Source organism: Mytilus galloprovincialis, chromosome 12, assembly GCF_965363235.1.
Source record: "Mytilus galloprovincialis chromosome 12, xbMytGall1.hap1.1, whole genome shotgun sequence".
In the NCBI taxonomy this organism is placed as follows: domain Eukaryota; kingdom Metazoa; phylum Mollusca; class Bivalvia; order Mytilida; family Mytilidae; genus Mytilus; species Mytilus galloprovincialis.
In genome coordinates this window covers 23663007-23685025 of record NC_134849.1, presented here as the reverse complement: position 1 = coordinate 23685025, position 22019 = coordinate 23663007, and the positions used below count along the sequence as shown (strand labels likewise).

Here is a 22019-nt window from a genome sequence, read left to right as displayed (position 1 = left end):
ACAATTGAAATATTGTCATAAGAAAAGTCCAATTTGAAAATTTTTTAGCTGATTTCCAATCTTGTCTTGCCGGAGGTTTTAGAGATGTAGCAGAGCCTCACGATAAGTACCCATAAGATAACCGGTGACCTGCGATACAATGAAGTTCATTGTGTCCGGGTAGCGTGACATGTTTTCCTGTGACTCAAAATGTTATTTTATCAATGTAGCATGACATGTTTTTCCTGTGACTCAAAAGCTCACTGTGTCCGGTTAGCATGGTATGTTTTCCTGTGGATTGTTACTTTGTGAAAAAGTACGTTACAAATCCACCTCAGCGTGTCGGTTTAGTTTACATATAACAATAGGATGATGTAGTACGATTGCCAATAAGAAAAATCTCCACCAGAGACCATATAACGTTAAGCTTAGCAATTATTACCTAAGCAGAGTTAATTTCATATCGTATTAATATGTTGGCGTGAAACATCCATCCATCATCATCGAAAGGTAATTTATTTAAATTCCTAACAATTTATCATAATCAATAAACAGTTCTCGCTAACAAAACATGAATATACTGGCTTTCCCTTTATAGGTTGCTGTTCGGTATGAGCCAAGGCTCCGTGTTGAAGACCGTACTTTGACCTATAATGGCTTACTTTTATAAATTGTTACTTGGATGACAGAGTTGTCTCAATGGCACTCATATCACATCTTCTTATATATATTTTGATTTTTGTACTGGGATCTATTTATGTACTGTGTATTCATGTACCAGTTTTTGTGATTGAAGAATAATGAGTTTTTTTTTTATCGATATTTGAGTTTCTGATTAGCCAAAGTCTACATACATGCCTTCAGAAATTTTGTTATTTTGTGGTTCACCATGACCGCCGAATACCACAAAAATTGGTATCCTGGATATAGTGATGAATCTACAGTATCTTTATATGATAACTAAGTAGTGTTTGTTTTCAAATCACGGAATTTGTAAATGCCATTGTTTTTCATTTATATCTACCAACAGATAGCCAGTTGTTTTACAGTCATATAAAGAATATAATTTTTGTTGACGATGATATATTAATAAAAACAACCTCAAGAGCGAATAATACGACAGAGTGTATGGAAGAATGTAATGGATTCAATAAAGTTGGAGTGACATGCATGGGTTTTAACTTTCACAAGAATTCTTCAACCTGCAGATTTTTTGAAGATAGAATTGCACCTCATTACATATATGATCCCTCGTTATCTATTGACTTATATTTGTTACTGCCTATTACGCGTATGTATGGTTTTACTATAACCCAAGATATAAGTAAATATTTTTTATTTGGATTCACATGTAATTGGAACTGCTATATTTTAGATCGTCTGGAATACTTAGTAATTCAGTACAGCTAATATAATATGTGTATGGAAATATATAAATGATTTACAAAACAAAACAAAAAATCTGTTATATTTTAAAAGATTCATCCGTTAAATTATAAACAAAGATAGTTTCCTTACAATAATTTGTACTATTTGGTTAGTGCCTAATACACGTCTTTACGTACAATTAAATATACATGTGAAACCAAATATTTTATAATCTTCTAAATATTTTGTGAAAAAGATTGGTGCAGTTTTGTGTATTCTCTTTAACTGTTTGTGAGGTTTTTTCTACGCATTCTCAAAAATTTCATTTACAAAACATCTATAAATTCAAACTTACTATCAATTTCAAATTTAAAAAAAAATCAAATTAGTGGTGTTATATATATGTTGATGTCCTTATACGATAACCACCCTTCGGTTAAATTTCTTTTAACAAATCCATATATGGAACAACGGACTGACACCATCCTTACACACAACAACATTTTGTTTTATTATCATACATCGGTATAATAGACAACCGGAAGAGCCATGACAACCATACATGTCATGGTCAATGTATAATGTATATGTAAATTATACGGTTGTGTATTTGTACATCCCACATCTGGTGTTAGTAAAAATTCCGATGATTAAATAGTCATATGTTTCTATCTATAATCGTTCCTACGTGATACTATAATTTCCTGTTTGCAGTAGTTATAAATTGAAATACGAAGCAACGAATATATGTTGAAATATGAAAACACGACGATTTAGCGATTATAATTAAGAAATAATTAAATTTCATATGTAAGCATTGTCTATGTTATCTTACTTGAGTATTCTTTCATAATTTAAGACAGAGTTGTATTTTTGTAAGTCAGTAAGCATATTTCCGTTCTCTGGTGTCACAAAAAGAAAAACAAAGAACAAAAAACAACAGTATTGTTGAACGTCAAAATTGAATTCTAAAAATGGGGAAATTCAAACATTGAATAAGTTTTGAAACAATAAGAAAAAGATCAAGGAACTTTTAGTAAAAATTAATTTAATATCTCGTGCAATAGCATGCAATATTGTAATGTATGAGTATACTTAATCCTCAATTGTTGTCCTTTTAAAGCCCTGATATATTCTGAAGAAACTACGACGAATACGTTTTATTATACACCAGACTTTTCAAGCATAACAACTAACACAATACAACAGCATCATACTTCAGGTATTTGGTTTAAGCATTTTGTATAAAAAATACCGTACATAGCTAATTAGACACAAGTTATGGTTGATTTATTGGTGTTTTATGCCTCTGTTGTTTTCTTACTTAGTACAAATCCCGATGATAAACTCGTCTTAAATTTTCCCATCTATAATCGTTCCTACGTGATGATATAATTTCCTGTTTGCAGCAGTTATAATTTGAAATATGACGTAACAGATATATGTCGAAATTTAAAAACCCGACGATTTAGCGATTATTATTTAAAATAATCAAATCTCATATGTAAGCATTGTCTATATTATCTTTCTAGAATATTCTTTGATAATTTTATACATTGCTTTTTTTGTAAGTCAGTAAGCATATTTCCTTTCTCTGGTGTGGTCACAAAAACAATATCAAAAACAAAGAACAACAGTATTGTTGAATGTCGAAATTGAGTCCTGAGCATGCGGAAATTCAAACATTGAATAAAATTTAAACTTGTTAAAACAATTAGTAAAAGATTAATGGACGTTTGATAAAAATGAATGTAATATCTCGTGCAATTACTTGTAACATTCTAAGGTATGATTTTACTCAATCCTCATTTTTTGTTCTTTTAAAGCCCTGATACATTCCGAAGAAACCACTACGGATACGTTTTATCATAAAACAGACTTTTCGAGTATAACAACTGACACAACACAACAGCCTCATACATCAAGTAATGTGTTTAAGCATTTTGTATAAAGTAATACCGTTAATACATGTAGCTATTTGTTTCAAATAAATAAGGTTTGATTGATTGATTGGTGTTTTTGTCGTTTTCAGCACTATTGGCTAATTCGTGTTAAAATTGTTTGTTTGGTTTTTTTTTGTTGTTGAGAAAGCCGAAGTGCCCAGAAAAAAACAACGACCTTGCGCAGTAAAACTTACAATCCTAGTCAATTAAGAATGTAGTAGAGCGCTCCTGCTACGTTCGGGGTTAGAACTCACGACTCAGATTTAACAGGCTAGTGATACAGTAGTTCAACTACTTTGACATATCGGCCACCGAGGACCCTATATATAAATACAACAGTATGCTGTAAATTCTAGATGACATTGTAATTTTATCTTAATTGTACTTAGACATACCATTATCTTTCACAATTCGATATATTGTAAAGGTTATAACCGATATTATTCATTTCAGACTGAAAATTTCATTGACTGATTTATTTATTTATTTATCACAAGGACCAACGTGTTTACTTATAAAGTCTGTATACTTTAATTTGATGAGCAAATAGATGATTAACAAAAAGACTCATAAATAACGCTCGAATAAAACAAATTAAAAGGCAAATAAAGATAAGGGAATAAGAGAATACCGAGTTTTATGTAAAATGGTACTTTTCACTCTATTTTTCTATAATCTGGTATTTAGTTAAACCATTACATTAATGATATAAGCGGCATATGCAGTTATAGATAAATGATAATCAACCGCATGACGCAATTTGTGCATTCCAAACCCACCCATCCAGTAGAACTATTACATCAGTGTGGTTAAGCATACATTATATATCAATTTTGCAATAATTATAGGATACTACTTGTATAATTTTTCTGTTCATCTTTCATTATTATTCATATATACAAAAGCTTTCAGAATTGCATCCTGAATTGACTTATTGAAATATAAAGCAAGGGGAATTGTCAACCATTCATTATACTGATTGCATTATTAATTGCATGTTCTTAATATAACAAATTGGCCCATTACACAGCCTTTTGTTTATTTGTCATGTATATATATTTTGCCAAACTTGGAATCAAATAGAAAGTTAAAGAGCATTGAGGATCCAAAATTCCGAAAGGTTTCGCCAAATACATATGATAAATGAAAATATACGGAAGCGGGTGACGTAACTAAGAGTAGCTTCTACTAAACTAATTGCAGATTCATATACTTGTCATTTAATAGGTATCATAGTGATCATTGTTGCCGCATTGCTCGGTTCTATTGCAAGTGCTGTTGTCCTATCTTATATTGTTGGACGTATACTAGCAATGATAAACAAAGTAAGTTTAGACTTTTTACATATGCGTGTTAAACTATAGATTCCAACAATTTGTTAAACGCGTGTAGTATTGGGGAATTATTTACCATCTTAGATAACCTTTGTTAAGTATTCAAGTCGAGGCTCTCTTATATTTATACTATTACTAAAAATACATACACAACAAAAAAAAAAGATGTCACGGTATGTCAATTTAAATTGGGTTGAGATTTAATGTTAACACATTTCTTGATTCTTCAACGACTAAACATTGTAATGCAGTTCGATACCTGTAATTGTTTTGATTGCTTACTTGTCATTTTATTGTTATATAGTTCGATGCATGCACTGGTATTTTTCAATTACTTGTTATTTCATTGTATATTTTTAAGTGAAATAATTTAGGCGGGATGGAATATGATTGTTGAAACTTAAGAAGAAAGAATATACACTATTTTGTTGTATGCTAGACGCGCATTTAGGAAAAATTCATCACAGATGCTCAATTCTAAACGTTTAAAAAGGCCTGTCAATGTCTTGACAGGTTTCTTATAGAATACCTCGAATAATAATTATTCCAAACTAAACAATTTTATCATATTACATAGATAATTAGAAAATCAATATTTTTTTTTTTTTATTGCAGAACATGTTTCAAGAAGAACATCGACAAACTTGTCCTCTTGAAAATGAAATTGAAATACCATCTTACGATGATGACGAAGTTCTTTATTCTACGAACATTATTTATAGTTTGCCTCCTCTCAGTTATGAAGGAACGATCTATTAGAAAAACTTGACCAAATACATATATTTCGGGAGATTGTGGTTTTAACATATTTTAAATGGTGTTAATTTTCTTCCACCGTATAATAAAACTTTAGAATTCTTGTTTTTTATTATTTTTTTCAAACATCTTTTCATCTTTGATTTTGTATCTAACAAGAAGATGTCCATAAAATCGCGGTACAATTAGGCAAGTGTGAAACAAAGAAGGTGGACAACGTAAGAAGTTTGACATGTACAGGAAGGATTTGGGTCCGGTCGTCAGGTGCCTGTTTTTATACGTATGGCAGACAAATTTGCATACACGTGTAAATACATCTATAGGATTATGATTTGTCTTGTCACTATTTTAATGTTATAGCTTTTTAAATACCTGCATACAAACAACTGTACTGATACATATAATAGAATGAATATGTGTATTGTATGATGAGTCAACGTTCATTCTACAATTTTTGTATTCGACAACATATTTTAACATGAATGAAAAAAAATCAACCTTTATAACGAATAATTGAAGAAATGGAAAGAGAGGCAACAAGAAAGACTTGCAAAGATACACAATAGATATAATATTGCAAGCTATAAATGGTTACTTTCCGTATTGCAAATCATACAGAAATCAATATGCACAAATGCGCTTCAATCGAAATTCAAGCGTTTCTGATAAAAGCTGAATATTCATTCATATTGCATAACACAAATGAGTGATTTACAGTAATACAAGTACATTGTTTCTATTAAAGACTATTTAGGGTCCAAGGATGACAAAACGCAAAACAATTCGAAAACTGTAAAAACGTTCGGTATGATTGGTGTATTAACGTTTAATAAATCAGAAATTATGCTATCTACCAAAATAGTAAGTCTTATCTCTGTCTTATAGTGTATCAGATTGAAAAATATACCAAAAAGTCATGTACACATATTAATGTTTTGGTTGACATATTCAAATAGTTTTGACATTGCACAAAGATCTTAGCAATAAACACATTGTAATTAATAGGAACGAATTATTTTTGTTGCGTCAGACGCACGTTTTGTCTACAAAAGACTCATCAGTTACGCTCGAATAAAAAGAGTAAAAAAGGCTAAATACAGTGTCAATTATAGTTGAGGCCTCTTTCCATTTTTATCACATGAAACTACTCAGCAAATTTCCACATTTTATTAGTCACCTACTGATAGTGCTTACATGTTATTCCATGCAAACATAATTGTGCGGACACCGATCGGAATTTTATTGTAAAAGTCACCTGAAATTTCTCCTACAGCTCTATGGCTTTCGTGTTGCATAGTTAGTTTTCTATGATGTGTTTTATTTACGGTTGCTTATTTTTTATGCTTTTTTTCGTTTTTTACATTCTCAGCCCTTTTTCGTTAAATGAATTTGAATAATTCTTTGATATATTTCGCCCTGCTTTATTATTCACAAAGTATACATATATAAGTCCCACAAGATTTCTGAAATAAGAAGTGAGTGATCCACACCTCTCAAGTTATCATGTAATCTGGAAGAATGATGAAGACTTTGCGATCAGATGGTGTTGAGTAAAGCGTTTACAGAAACTAACATGTATATAATTTTTCAGAGGTAAATAAAAAAAGATGGGTAATAAAATTCAATGAAACAATATTGTTGTTAATATCAATGACATTTGGTCTCTTGTTGAGAGTTATCTCATTGGAAACTGTGCCATATGCTCTTATTTTTCTATGAACAGTGTTCTATAGCTATATATTGATAATTGAACCATTATCACAAAAGTCATATAATAAGTAGCACTTTAACCTGTACAATGTTTGCCAAAGATAGGAGGACACATCCACAAAGGGAAAAATTTGGTAGTCATAATTCATATAATGAATAAAAACTTCCTGTTATGTAATCTTTACAATTACGTGACATAGACATATTTTTTTTTTATTTTTACGTAACATTTAATTTGAATTAGAGCTATTTTTGTCAAACAAACATCAAACTTTTATGACATTTAATATTATTCCTGTGACTTTCAAATCTCGGTGGCGTTATCCGGTCCCCGATTCGTATCTTTAGAAACAGCTACAGGTACAGATGCGTCAATTTTAAAAACAATAAATAGAAAAATAAAAACATTATTTGAATATTTTTCCATCGTTATATATCAAACATACCTGGATCCAAGTTTTCTGTATTCCTCATACGCCAATGATTAAACAGGTATGTCTTACATTGAATTTGTCCAGTATTCTTGTTAAATTTGATCTTTGTACTATAACAGTAGGTTATTCACTAGAATAATGTTTAACAAGAACAATATCTTAGCTTTCAGTGAAATCATCTAATTCGTTGCATACCAATTTTGGTGGATTCCATTGGAAGTTGCAAACCACGAATTGAAATTTTCAACGAAGTTTTAGTATCCTACGGTCGTGTATGGAAACTTTGGCATATGAAGAAAATCAAACTGAAATAAAAACAGGGGATTTTTGTCGATCTACGAAAGAGAGACGAAAGATACCAAAGGGACAGTCAAACTCATAAAGCTAAAACAATTGACAACGCCATGGCTAAAAATGAAAAAGACAAACAAACAACAGCACACACGACACAACATAGAAAACTAAAGAATAAACAACACGAACCCCACCAAAAAACTAGGGGTGATCTCAGGTGCTCCGGAAGGTTAAGCAGATCCTGCTCCACATGTGGCACCCGTCGTGTTGCTTATGTGATAACAAATCCGGTAAATAGTATAATTCGGTAGGTCACATTCATGAAAGGGAAGGGGATTGAAGTTACGACGTAAGGAACATATCCGATATCATTTGTGAAACGGTTATTCCATAACGGTCAACCAACTCGTGATGGCGTCCGTAAAATTTACGAAGGGATGATTTCAACTTCACCATTTGGAACTCTTGGTTTAATATCTTCCTTGTGAGCAGCAACCCTCTATCAAGAAAATCATGATAGGAAATGCAAGCACGGGAATATCGTATCAATTTGGAGATATATACCCCGTAAGCAGGTGCTGCTGGAATGTTGCTACTTAGAAATTGGAAAGCTGAAATCATCTCTTTTGTCGTAAAGTTTTGTTTTCAACCGACCCTCAATGTCAATTTCTAGATGTAAATCAAGATATGAGGTCGACTTAACTGTAGTATCCTTTATCTCTAGCTCGATTGGATAGATGCGTTCCACATAGTCACTAAAGTTTGAATTATTTAGTGAAAGAACATCATCTATATAGCGAAAAGTGGAATTAAAGGATATTGCTAACTTCTTATCTTTCTTCCTAAGAAGTTCCTGTATGAAGTCATCCTCATAATAAAAGAGAAACAAGTCGGCAAGTAGAGGGCACAGTTTGTTCCCATTGGAATGCCGACAATCTGTTGAAAAACACGTCCTCCGAACGTAACAAATATGTTGAAAACTGGTACCTACGGAAATAAATGAATCCTCAGTGAAAGACATTATCATTTTGTAAAAGAGGGGCAAATGAAGGCAACAGTAGTATACCGCTGTTCAAAACTCATAAATCCATGGACAAAAAACAAAATCGGGGTAATAAACTAAAACCGAGGGAAACGCATTAGATACCAGAGGCACATTCAAACTTATAGATAAAAAATAAACTGACAACGCTATGCTAAACAAGAAAAAGAAAAACAATAATACACAAGAGACAATATAAAAATATTAACACTAAACAACACCAATCCCACCAAAAACTGTAACACTTGTTGGTTTTGATTACCATGCATTGACATTGACAAGGTGATGATAGGACAATTACATTGTGAAATTTCATACATGTATATTATCAGACGTTATTATTTTTGGACTAGTTATCGACTATTTTTGTTTACGTTGTTTAAATAGGGAAAAAGGACATTATATTGTGATTTTTTGAAAACGTTCATTCTGTTTTCAGTAAGAAAGAAAAAACGTACAGTTGTATTACGTTTGAATTAAAAATTCGTATTAGTTTACCATTATCTCTGAGCACTCATTTTAGTTATTTGAATAGTTACAACAAACAATTTCATGAGTACCGTTTTTCTATTTAAAACGAAATTTATGATATAACTATTTCTTTTGTCCTTTCGATTCAATCAAAAGTATACTTGAAAAATAAATATAACAAATCCTTGAAAAAATGACAAATAAAGTAAGGTAATTTCAATGCACAAACTCAATCCTGGAAATTTATATAATTCATTTAACTATTCTGTTGTACATGCTTATTTATAATGAATTGCTAAATATATTCACATGTTATAAGTTGAATAAGTAGTAAATGTTGATAATAGGCCGGTAAGGAAGGAAATATAATATAACTCGTTTAATGCATGACGTACTGATATCTGATTTTATCGTAAAAAGAATTTTAAAGATTCTATAATAAAATGTTCAATGAAGAGATAAAAACTATCAAGTAAAGAAAATGTAATGTCTTATGTTTTGTTAAAATGAGGACGTATACTTTATGTTGCAATATGAAGGGCGTTTCTCTGTTTAATACAATTATGTGAAAGATGACAGTGAAAGTGCGAAAAGGTAAGTAGATATATATTTTTCTGGTTGCAAGCTAAATTGTAAATGCTTGTTAGTTTAGCAAATCATTCTTCTGAGGTAGAATTTGTTTGTTTCATTTAGAAAGGGGATTTCCTAGCCGCTGCTGATGCACTCTCAGAGGAAACATTCATCACCGTGGCTAGTGTTCCGGTACTCTAATAATATGACATTCAATGATATTATATTTTGTAAATTTCACTTATATTAATTTTGAAATTGCACTGTATGAAAACAGTACAAAACAATACCGAACTCCTAATGAAATTCAAAACGGAAAGTACTTCATGAATTGACAATTTAAAAACTCGAACACATCAACCGAATGGAATAAAAATGTCATATTCTTGCCTACTGAAAGCATGTCCTCATGTAGAAAACGGTGGATTAAACCTGAAATTTGCACTGTAATGTAGACTGCTATTCACTTGAGCAAAGAATACCTTTACGAAACGTCTTTAGTTTTGCCTATTTTGATTTGGTGTCAATACTGTCGGTCATTTGTAATTGTAATGTCTTGAGCGAATTTTATGAAGTTGTTGGGAGATGGATACTAGTATATCAAAAAATTATAAACATGTTTCGGAATCCAACATATGAATTTAATGAAAAACTGTAGAACCTCATTGATTTAATTTTTCAAAAAGGAATACTGGTTAAATCAAGATGTTCTAGTGAAACGTGCAGTACACACAGATTGCGATACACTTTTTACTAAAGTATACGTAACATTAAATTAATTTATACATGTTATAATTTACAGACCAGTAGTCAGTAATTCATAAGGGAGATACTATCGTTTTGTCCAAATAAAATGCATATATTTTATTGCATACCTTTATAGATATTACTTTTGTACATCGATGTTTATATATAGGCCATTGTATGGTGTATTCGTCTGCTGGTCGGATCCTATTTAATTTACCTTTGTTTTATACTGTTTCTATAGTATTGATAAATTCGGTTAGCTTAAACAACATACATATATATATTATTTTTACAGGTTATTAAATCATCCATTTTCTATATAGGAAATGCCTGTACCAAGTTAGAAATATGACAGTTTTTTTTCAATTCGTATGATGTGTTTGAGCTGTTTGATTTTTCTATTACGATTAGGGACTTTCTGTTTTGAATTTTTCTTCGAGTTATGTTTTTTTTTTTATTTGAATTACTTTTGTGTATCAATGACTAACATTTATGTCTTAATATATTTCTTTATTATTGTGTACACTCTTAATACACGCAATGCTAGTACATATGTTATAAAAACAGTATATCAGTGTGGAGCATGATGAGCCTACCCGCACCAGTTCACAGCAAATGAGCTTGTTTAAGTGTTTTGTGGGGTTGATATTGATCAGTCTTTTCTCTATTTTATGTCTTGTACTGTTAGATGTCTCTTTTTTTCCATTATGTTTTCACTCTGTTTTCGACTTCTGAGTGTCTGTATTACTTTTGGTAGCTTTTTACCCCTTTTATAGCTATTCTTGAAAATAAACTGATCCCTAGTCAAAATGATAACACAGCCATAAAGTGCATTTTCCATCATTGAACGAACATCAAATTGTTAAGTGACGAGACATGCAATCGACGTAGATAGAAATATCACCTGATCGTATTAATACTAGTATAAGTATAATGAATAAGCAGACGAAGACATCCGGAAGTTTTTCTTATTTCTGCAGTTAAAAAAAAGATGATTTTACATTTTTTGTTTTGTTAAAGGTAACTTCAACTATTCAATAATTATATATTTTTTATCACTTGATTTATACATTGTACACTAATGGTCTAAATTTTGCTGCAGCGATTTATTGATATTTCATCTGAAAATGTTTACATCCCTTATTTTCGTTGATCATTTGTTACTCTCTTAAAAAAGACATTATGGATCAACCTTATGACCTCAAATTTAAGATTCAATCTCACTAAAATAAAATATGTAAATTCGAGGTGTCAATAAAGTGATTATCGCTTTACCTATGTGAATTTGAAATCTTAACGAGTATACAATCTGACAAGCTTTAGCCAATGAAGTTTAGTTTTGTGTTGTCTGTCTGTAGATATTTCCATTAGAAAAGAGTAAACAATGAGTGACCTTGTACCCAAAGAATATCTGCGGCTCTTCAAATGTTTACTTGATACAGCAGCAGGGATCGTGTGTGCATTCACCCATGACAAACTTCTATCAAGTTATGAGGGAAGTTTCCAAAAATATCTTGAAGACAAAAAACATTTCTTCTTTCATCAATGGCAGGGAACACAATCTCCTTGTTGTGATTGTTCATCTGATGGATGTACATTTCAAATGATTTGTGCAATGGAAAGTTGGATGTTCAAAATTTTGTTCATGGAGACCACCATGGGAAAGACGAGTCACATTTTAAAACATGGAGAGGGAAAACAGCAGAAATGTATTCATAAATATGCAGCCTTAAACATTAAAATCGATAACTTAGATATATGTCCACTGAATTACATTTTACGAACTACATGCATTTTGTCAACACAAGAACAGGCTGCCTTGGAATTGATCGAGGAAAAAAGAAATACCTTATGCCAAGCTTGGTCAGCCAAATGTTTGTCTACAGCTCAACTATCAAATATATGGAACGACCTGGAAAGATCTATTCTGTGTTTAACAAATCCATATCTAGTGAAAATTATAACAGATCAAATTACAGTCATCAAATCATGCGATATTACTATGGAAGAGATAACTGAGTTTACACAGAAGATAAGCAGAATGAATAAGGTATTTATAGATTCTACATGTGCACTATAAAAAATCTATATAATAACATAAAATTGTTCATGGACATTTTAATGGTCAAACATCATACAGCAAACCAAATAATAAAAATTCAGCCGAAGGTCAACATGTGATCCTTTACTCCATGAGATTTTTGTTATTTGATCACTGATCTGATAAATCTATGTTTTAGTTTATACCATTCCAAATGATTAAATTAAAAAAATGACGCAAAATACCCATACTTCGTAGTATATAAATTGATATCAATAAACCAGCTTCATATTTGAAAGTACAAAGCTAAGAATAGCGTCGTCAAGAAACGGACATAACTCATATGTTATTTTCGTACGTTCATTAATCTAATGTGAAAAGTGTGAAATTCACTTTCACTAAATTAATCAAAATGTTGGTGAGTTTATTAACTGCATTTTATCCAAATGAACTTGAAATAAAGGATAACATAATTAAGTCTGCGATATATCTTGACTTAGACTCTATAAATTGACAATGGGATAAACCCCTTTCTAAATGTGAACTTTGAAACCATGATAAACAACTTTCAAATAATATTTGCTAACGTAGTATACGACTTTTCGTTCATCTAGGATGCATTTGAAAATTGTGTGTCCAAAAAACCATTGATGAAAATTCATATAACTAAAACAAACCTTATGTAGAAGGCTAAAGACTGAGCAACTCGAACCAAATAGAAACCCGGGTATGAACCCATGACTTGTTGAAGTATAAAAACTTCATGTTGTACATGCGGCATCCTTTGGGTAGTCAAACAAGTATAAATCCGACAATATTTCGTAATTTATATGTACCGTAATTTCACAATCGAGAGTGATAGGACGAGATTGTGGGGACATATTTTCAAATACATCCTTGTTTGATCTTTTTCTTTCAGTTTAATTCTAAAACTTATAATGAGGTTTCATTTCGAGACGTTACTTTTATATTGACAGTTTTGTCAACATCACCTTAATGAATAACGTGACGTTTTCTTAAGTCTTGGAAAGTGAATGCAGTTGTGCTCGTATTGATTAAGATTCAAAGCAAACCATGTTTGTAAGGCACATCTTCATATATTTCGATATACAAGTGACGAGATGTGGTATGATTTCCGCTTAAATAACCAGATTTCAAAGGACAAAGAAACTATCAGCTGAATATTTCCGTATAACTATAAGCGCATGAATACGGGTTCAATAAGGTCGTTTTATTCACTTGGAAGTGAATATTTCATCCGTGACTTTCATTTGCTTATTTTGACAAAATAGAACCAAGTAAATAGTAAGTATACTACCAAAACGCGGATTTATCTGATAATTAAGACTTTGTAATAGCCATAAATCCCGATTCATGCCACCATTTTGTCGTGAGATGTGTGTACGTCAGAAATCAGGCAGTTGTTTCCTTATGTTCTTTCCCATGCATATTGGCGTTTGTTTTTGTTGTAGTTCAGAGTTTTTGTTGTTCCGTTGTCAAGTATCAGATATATGTTAATTTTTTTTTTTATTGTAACGACAATTATTATTGATAAAAATTATTAATATTAGGTATTAGAATATAGGGAATCATCTTCCGGTAACGATTATGACAACGTTATGGTTATGGATCATACTATAGGGAAGATATCTGACCGGAATGATCCTGCTGTAGAGGAAGTTGATAAGACTGTAAAGATAGAAACTCTTGAGATACCTGCACCAGTTAAAGGAGATAAAAAGAAATGTGAAGGTGATTTATCAAAATGAATGGTAAAATTAACCATAGTATTCTAAACATAGATTGTTTGAATTTAAAATTTCAAAAAGTACGTAAAACTGTTTACGTTTTGCAGATTGAGACTTAGATGCAGAGTTGTCTCATTGGCACTCATACCACATCTTCTTTTTTATCTGTAGAAAAATCCGATTTGTGGTTGATACTGTTCCGCAAGTTCATAACTTTAAATACCGAACCCGAAGGAAAATTTCAAATTGGAAAGTCCCTTATCAAAGGAATATCAACTGCTCAAATACATCAAACGAATAGAAAACAACTATCATACTTTTGACTTTGTACGGGCATTTCCCTTTGAAGAAAATAATGGATGTACATGTATCTGGTTTTATAGCTAGCAAAACTGTTCACTTGTATGACAGTCGCATAAAGTTTCATTATTCCAAGGTTGTACCAAACATCTTGACTTAAATGAAATTATTTTTGCCCGTTTAATTTTTATGACATTAGACAAAATATTTACACTGACCCTTTTACAAAAACGTATCAAATTGAAAAAACCTGGAACCACACACTCAATTGCATTTAGATTCATTGGAGATATAGCAGGTTGACAAACACAAATTTTGATCATTGAGAAGCTTAATATTTCCTAAACAATAGAAAGTGAATGGAACTTTTAGCATAGTGACATCTCCCTGTAGTGTTATCTAATGTGTTCGAACAAATATAATAACAATACGAAACACATGTCATTTATCGTCAATTATTTTAAATGAATAAACTTAATTCTATTTTCAAGTCAGCATAGTTATCTTGGTACCTTCATACGCTTACTTTTGGTGTATCTAGGTACTTATACATCCCGCCGTTAGCTGTATAGTTTTGTATTTTTATCATTCATTGTTTGCTTATGTGATTTATATATAAAAAAGAAGATATGGTATGACTGCCAATGAAGCAACGTTAACTCTCCACAATATATCAAATGACACATAAATTAACAAGTTTGCGTCACCTTACGGCCTTCAACAATGAGCAAAGTCCATACCACATATTCCTGACTGGGTTCAGGCATTTTTTATGTAGAAAATGGTTGGTTAAACCGAGATTTATAGCTAGCTAAAACTCTAATTTGTATCACAGTCGTATAAAATATCAATATATTGATACCACAAATTGTCTATTTGCCACTTAGTGTTTAAATATTTGTTGTGTTTATAGTGATTAAAATTACGGCTATGTTGACTGCTGTACCACTAATTTTGACATGTTCACCTATTATGTCTTTTTGGTGCGGTAGTAATATAATGATATTTTAAACGACTGTCATACAAATTAGAAGTTTAGCTAGCTATAAAACTAGGTTTAATCCACCATTTTCTACATAAGAAAATGCCTGCACCAAGTCAGGAATATGACTGCTGTTTTCCATTTGTTTGCAGTGTTTGAGTTTTAGATTTTGTCATTTGATAATGGATTTTCCAATTTAAAAAATTTCATTGCATTTGGTGTTTGTTTTTTTTGGGGGGGGTATTTTTTGTTATTGTACTTTAAATCTCACTTTTGTATAAATCCATGGATGATTATTTATAGAAAATAGAGAATCGTCTTCCTGTAATAGATATGACAACGTTACGGAATGGACCAAACATATAGGGGAAATAGCTGACCGTGATGACCCCGCTCTCAAGGAGGTAAATAAGCCAGTCACCAAAGCACTACATGGGATACTCACAATAGTTAACAAAGATCAAAGTAAATGTGAAGGTGATTTGTTAAGGTTGAAATATGATGAATATGAAAATGAATGTTAAAATCGCATTATCAGTATTATTCTATACGTAGAGTGTTAAAAAAGAGTGTTAAATGCAAACAAGTTGCTAATAGTGAAGCTAGTGGTATTTACAAATCGATCAAAAAATATTCCAACTTGCATATGGTTTCCCGCAATTTTGTTATTAATTTATAGCAATAGTATCATCAGCTAGATAGTCAGTACTTCTGTACAAAGTCAAGAATATGACTGTTGTTTTTCATTTGTTTGCTTGCAGTGTTTGGGTTTTAGATTTTGTCATTTGATAATGGATTTTCCAATTTTAAAAATTTCATTGAATTTGGTGGGTTTTTTTTGGTTTTTGTACTTTAAACCTCACTTTTGTACAAATCCATGGATGATTATTTTTAGAAAATAGAGAATCATCTTCCTGTAATAAATATGACAACGTTACGGAATGGACCAAACATATAGGGGAAATAGCTGACCGTGGTGACCCCACTCTCAAGGAGGTAAATAAGCCAGTCACCAAAGCACCACATGGGATACTCACAATAGTTAACAAAGATCAAAGTAAATGTGAAGGTGATTTGTTAAGGTTGAAATATGATGAATATGAAAATGAATGTTAAAATCACATTATCAGTATTATTCTAAACGTAGAGTGTTAAATGCAAACATGTTGCTAATAGTGAAGCTAGTGCTATTTACAAATCGATCAAAAAATATTCTAACATGCATATGGTTTCCCGCAATTTGTTTTATTAATTTATAGCAATAGTATCATCAGATAAATAGTCAGTACTTCTGTACCAAGTCAAGAATATAACATTCGTTTGATATGTTCCAGCTATTGATTTTGCCATTTTATTACGCACTTTTTGGTTTGAATTTTCCTCGTAGTTGTGTTTTTTTTTTTTTTGTTATTTTACCTTTTTCTGTATTGACATGATTTATAACACAATTATGTTAAATTATATGTTGATGAAATTAGAAACTTTTAAAAGGTGGATGTTCTAACACCTCGGACAAAGTTTAACTGAGATTTTTTTCGGTTCAGGATGTTTACTTCTCTTTTACATAATTACAGCTTTTTGGAAAGACTGTTACAAATGGATAGTATTAAAATAATGAAACTTAAAAACACAGATAAAAAAATCAAGGAGCCGTGACCTTTTTTTTCCAGCTATAAACCAATGAAATTGGTGGAAAATGATTCCCTTTTTTTTTCTTTAAAAACTTTGAAAAAGATGTCAATGTTAAATGCAAGAAAAATTCCCTTCGAACTTTCTGTTGACTATATCTAAAAAATAAGAACTATCTATTTTTTTTTTATTTTTATTTTGAAGTTCACCTTTTCATATGCTATCAATCTATGACAGTCTTTTATGGACTTTTCATTTTGAATTTTCTTCAGATTTCGTTTTTTAGTGAATTGTCGTTTGAAACAGAGACGCATATCCATTAACATTTTGTGTCCATTTGTATCTTGCAGAATATATAGAATTATCCCCAGGTCACAAATATGATAACGTTACGGATTGGACCAAACATATAGGGGAAATATCTGACCGTGATGATACAGCTCTCAGAGAAGTAGATAAGACAGGCAACATAGGAGCACATGGGAAACGCAAAACAGTAAGCGAACAGCAAAGGAAATTTGATGGTATTTTTTTTAAGATTAAGATATCGATATCAAAACTAAGTTTACCTCCCATAATATACATGTAGCAAGATAATCATTTTTAAGAAGACCAAAAAATGAATATTTATTTCAGTATTAGAAACAAACTTCACAAGAACAAAATTTGATAAGATTTCTTTAAGCTTTAAATTTTCAAAACCATGCACTTCCTTGTGATAACTTGTGTGAGAATAAAAAAAAAGTTTATTTACACCTGATGAATTTCTTTGAAAAATTATTTACATTACAAGTTTTTACATTACAAATTACAGTGGTCATTAAATAACGTCACTACTAAAGAAACTAATAGCAGAACCTGATTTCAATTATCACATTAATGAGAATGCTATAATTTCACTATAACACCTTAAAGGGTTTTACACCCTTAAAAACAAACAAGATATATAATTACACAATATCATAAGACTCATCAGTGACGCTAATATCAAAATAGTTATAAAGCCAAACAATACAAAATTGAAGAGCATAGAGGATCCAAAATTCCAAAAAGTTGTGCCAAATACGGCTAAGGTAATCTATTCCTGGGACAAGAAAATTCTTAGTTTTTCGAACAATTCAAAGTTAAGTATCAGGAAATTTATAAAAATGATCACATAATTCATATTCATGTCAACATCGAAGTGCTGACTACTGGGCTGGTGAAACCCTCCGGGACGAAACGTCCACCAGCAGTGGCATCGACCCAATGGTGTAAATAGTTATCAAAAGAACCAGGGTACTGTGAAACACATTCATTGATTCAAATTTAGTTTTAGTTTTCAAACTTCCTCGTATTTTAGAAAAAAAGTTCATGCGTTCTAAATGCTGCTTTGTGATTTTAAATGAATATATCTGACCATTTTCAACATTTAACATAAAGATTTTCTTTTGCAGAAGTAAGACATCTGATTGAAGGTAAATGATCTTCATTTTATTTGTAACAAACGAAAACATGTGTCAGTAATTATTGGTTACTTTAACCTATATCCATGCAAAGTTCTTTTTGGATATATCTCCGTACCATGTATTATATGTGTGTGTGGACGATATTTAATAGTCCAAGATTGTTATACCCTCACATTTATTAGAACTAGAACTTTTTTCCTCTGTGTAAACAAATACATATCGATTCAAACTACTGACGTTTATTGAATATTGTTTTTTTGGGGGGAGGGGTGTGCTGTTAGTATTCTATATGATGAATAAATAAAAATGATGAATAAACTCATCATAGATACCAGGATTGAAATGTAATAGTCAATATGTGGAGCATGATATTCCCATCAAAAGTAAATTTATTAAAACCTTACCATACCGTCTCCAACAAATTATAGATGAAGATTTCATTTCTCACACTGCGACTGGTCTTCAGATGAGTTGACTGATATATCATATATTTAGGGTAATTGTAATTTTAGAGAAAATTTTTGATTAAAATAATTATTGCATTTTTGCAATGGATACGGAAATGTTGATTTCAAGTAAATAACCGATAAAAACATTTTGATTTAATGTTTTTTCATTCCAGGTCAAATGAGATCACCCCCTTTCAAACTTTTAATTTTTCTAAATACTAAGGATTTTGATAACTATTGACACCACTGGGTCGATGCCACTGCTGGTGGACGTTTCGTCCCCGAGGGTATCACCAGCCCAGTAGTCAATACTTCGGTGTTGAAATGAATATCAATAATGTGGTCATTTTTATAAATTTTCTGTTTACAAAACTTTGAATTTTTCTAAATACTAAGGATTTTCTTATCCCAGGCATAGATTGCCTTAGAAGTATTTGGCACAACTTAATGGAATTTCGGATCCTAAATGCTTTTCAACTTTATACTTGTTTGGATGTATAAATATTTTGATATGAGCGTCACTGATGAGTCTTATGTAGACGAAACGCGTGTCTGGCGTACTAAATTATAATCCTGGTACCTTTGATAACTATTAAGTGAAATGCATGTTGCTCTTTAGTTTTCTATGATGTAGTTTCTCGGGTTTTTTTTAGCCAATGTCCCTTTGGTATCGTTTTCATTTCATATATTAATGTCTGTACTATGTGTATAAAATGTACAGATTCGGGTTAAGCAGAACATAACGATTAATAGGACTGTCAATTCCTTATATAATTAGGCAAATAGTATCTACATCTGCTTAACTTGCTTACACGATCCATATTTATTGATGAAAACTAGATAGGAATTTTGAATGGTTTATGTGACTATAACGATTTGATTGTTGACATTCATTACTGATACAAGTTAACGGTTCGATATTGTGTCACAAAATTTCCTCCATGTTTTTTTTTTATTTAGATTCGATAGCAGAACTTTTTGAAAGCTCAGTGCCAAGAAAAGATGTTGGTATGTCAGTAATTTTATATACATCGACGCGGGGGAAACATCTACTTAATGTTGTTTATATCAAATAGATCTTTAAAATACATCTCGATAAATATATCAAATATTTGGGTCTGTATCAATGATGTACAGAAATCTTCTTATTGTTTAAAGATGGGAATGGGCATCATTAAAATATCAATGGATAAATATAAAAACAAAACTCCCAGGTATATTTAAAAGTGGACGTTCTAAACCTGACAAAACTAAACGCTAAACAACATCAATCAACGGAGCGACAGGAAAAATAATGTCGAATGTGTGACTAAGTACAGGCATATCTCAGCAAAAATGATGGTTTAAACCTGATTTGATAGATGTGTTTATTTCAATATTTGATGAGCGATGAACGACAACGGACAGTAGACAACGGACGCAAAATAACAAGATACCTCACAAGGCATTTGGGTATATGTAAGCTTAAAAAAGAAACTCAGTCATGAATGTTCTTGAAATGACATGAAATCAGACATCAGTTGATTTATTACGAGAGATGTTTCCGTCCGTTCGTCCGTTCGTCCCACTTCAGGTTAAAGTTTTTGGTCAACGAAGTTTTCGGTGAAATTGAAGTCCAATCAACTGGAAACTTAGTAAACAAGTTCCCTGTGATATAATCTTTCTACTGTTTATGCTAAATTAGAATTTTTATCCTATTTTCACTGTCCTCTGAACTTGGAAAATGGTAGTGCGGATGGGGCATCCGTTTTCTTTGTACACATTCTTGGTTTTTTTTATCACAATGCATTACGTGTATTTTAGGTTTACATCCAGAAAGAGTCTTCAATAGGGAATATTTTTCTAGAAAGACAATGACGATGAGGAATAAACGATTGGTTATTATGAAACCGGTCATCAGTTTCGACATTTGACAAAGAAATAGCACGACGGCTGCCGTATACGGTGCAGAAAATGCTTTTCATTGCGGAGCACCTGATTTCACTACCGGATTTTAGTAGAGTTCGTGTTGTTTCTTATTTCTTATTTATTACTGTTGATGTAAATGTCTTTCGGTTTTGTGAGTCTTTGGTTACTCCTTGGTTTTTGATTGTTATTGTCTTTGAATCACACTGCTTTTAATGTACATATATTGTTTAAGATATGCAATGATCTGTATAGCTATCAAAGAATAATAACCTTCTTACTTCTGAATTCGTCAAATGGACCAAATTCGAAGCATAACTTATGTCTAACAGTTTTCCAGTTTGCATCAGTATATTCTGTTTAACATTAAAACCAAAAACGTTTATATACATTGTATTGATCATGTTGATAGATGATGCGAAATATGTTTATCTGATTCTAATACCGTTTGTTTTAACGAAGACGAATTACAGCTTTTCACATTGAGAAACATTTAATTTTGGATGTAACGCGTCTTCTGATTGGCTGACGTCGTTTGGTTATCAGCTCATAGACATAATTAAGTCGTGTGACCGTGACGTCATCAACGGTTTTAAATTATAAGAAATAACTGTAATATTTTTCTGTCTATTCGAAATAACATAAATTATTACCTTGGTTGCAATGAATTACATTGATTTCCCAGTTAGATAAAAACCGATAATTTCACATGTGAAATAAACGTGGTTATTTCACTCTCTGACGTCATACAACAATAGGCGTTGTCAAGACGTCGATAACGTCGGATCAAAACAAATTGTCAATGCGTAGGAAAAAGATATAGTTCCTTACATTTTCTACATTAATTTCATAAAAAAAGCCATTTACCA

The 22019-nt window shown here is 31.4% G+C and overlaps 1 protein-coding gene and 1 long non-coding RNA gene across 6 annotated transcripts; both read left to right on the top strand.

The window, feature by feature from the left end:
* The first annotated feature begins 3182 nt into the window (after positions 1-3182).
* LOC143053560 (uncharacterized) lies at positions 3183-5463 on the top strand. The gene is made up of 3 exons (XR_012971404.1): positions 3183-3272; positions 4518-4615; positions 5240-5463. It is a non-coding gene; the product is annotated as an uncharacterized LOC143053560 (long non-coding RNA).
* Positions 5464-9661: 4198 nt separating this feature from the next.
* Positions 9662-21796, top strand: LOC143054567 (uncharacterized). 5 transcript variants are annotated; one of them, XM_076227587.1, is made up of 9 exons: positions 9662-9925; positions 12007-12698; positions 14261-14441; positions 16023-16184; positions 16615-16788; positions 17699-17872; positions 18785-18805; positions 20206-20253; positions 21049-21796. In XM_076227587.1, the coding sequence occupies exons 2-9, from the start codon at positions 12033-12035 to the stop codon at positions 21156-21158; spliced, it is 1536 nt and encodes a 511-aa protein (XP_076083702.1). In that variant the 5' UTR covers positions 9662-9925; positions 12007-12032; the 3' UTR covers positions 21159-21796. The 5 variants fall into 5 exon arrangements, with proteins under 5 accessions (XP_076083702.1, XP_076083701.1, XP_076083700.1 ...); XM_076227586.1 differs by having other exon boundaries at positions 16023-16196; positions 16615-16776; XM_076227585.1 differs by having other exon boundaries at positions 16023-16196.
* Positions 21797-22019: the final 223 nt, after the last annotated feature.

Excerpts from the sequence above, each read along its gene's own strand:
- LOC143054567 (XM_076227585.1), top strand. The coding sequence starts at position 12,033 with ATGAGTGACCTTGTACCCAAAGAATATCTGCGGCTCTTCAAATGTTTA. Across the intron at positions 17,873-18,784 it reads ACAGCAAAGGAAATTTGATG|AAGTAAGACATCTGATTGAA; the intron begins GTATTTTTTTTA and ends TTTCTTTTGCAG. Across the intron at positions 20,254-21,048 it reads AGTGCCAAGAAAAGATGTTG|GTTTACATCCAGAAAGAGTC; the intron begins GTATGTCAGTAA and ends CGTGTATTTTAG.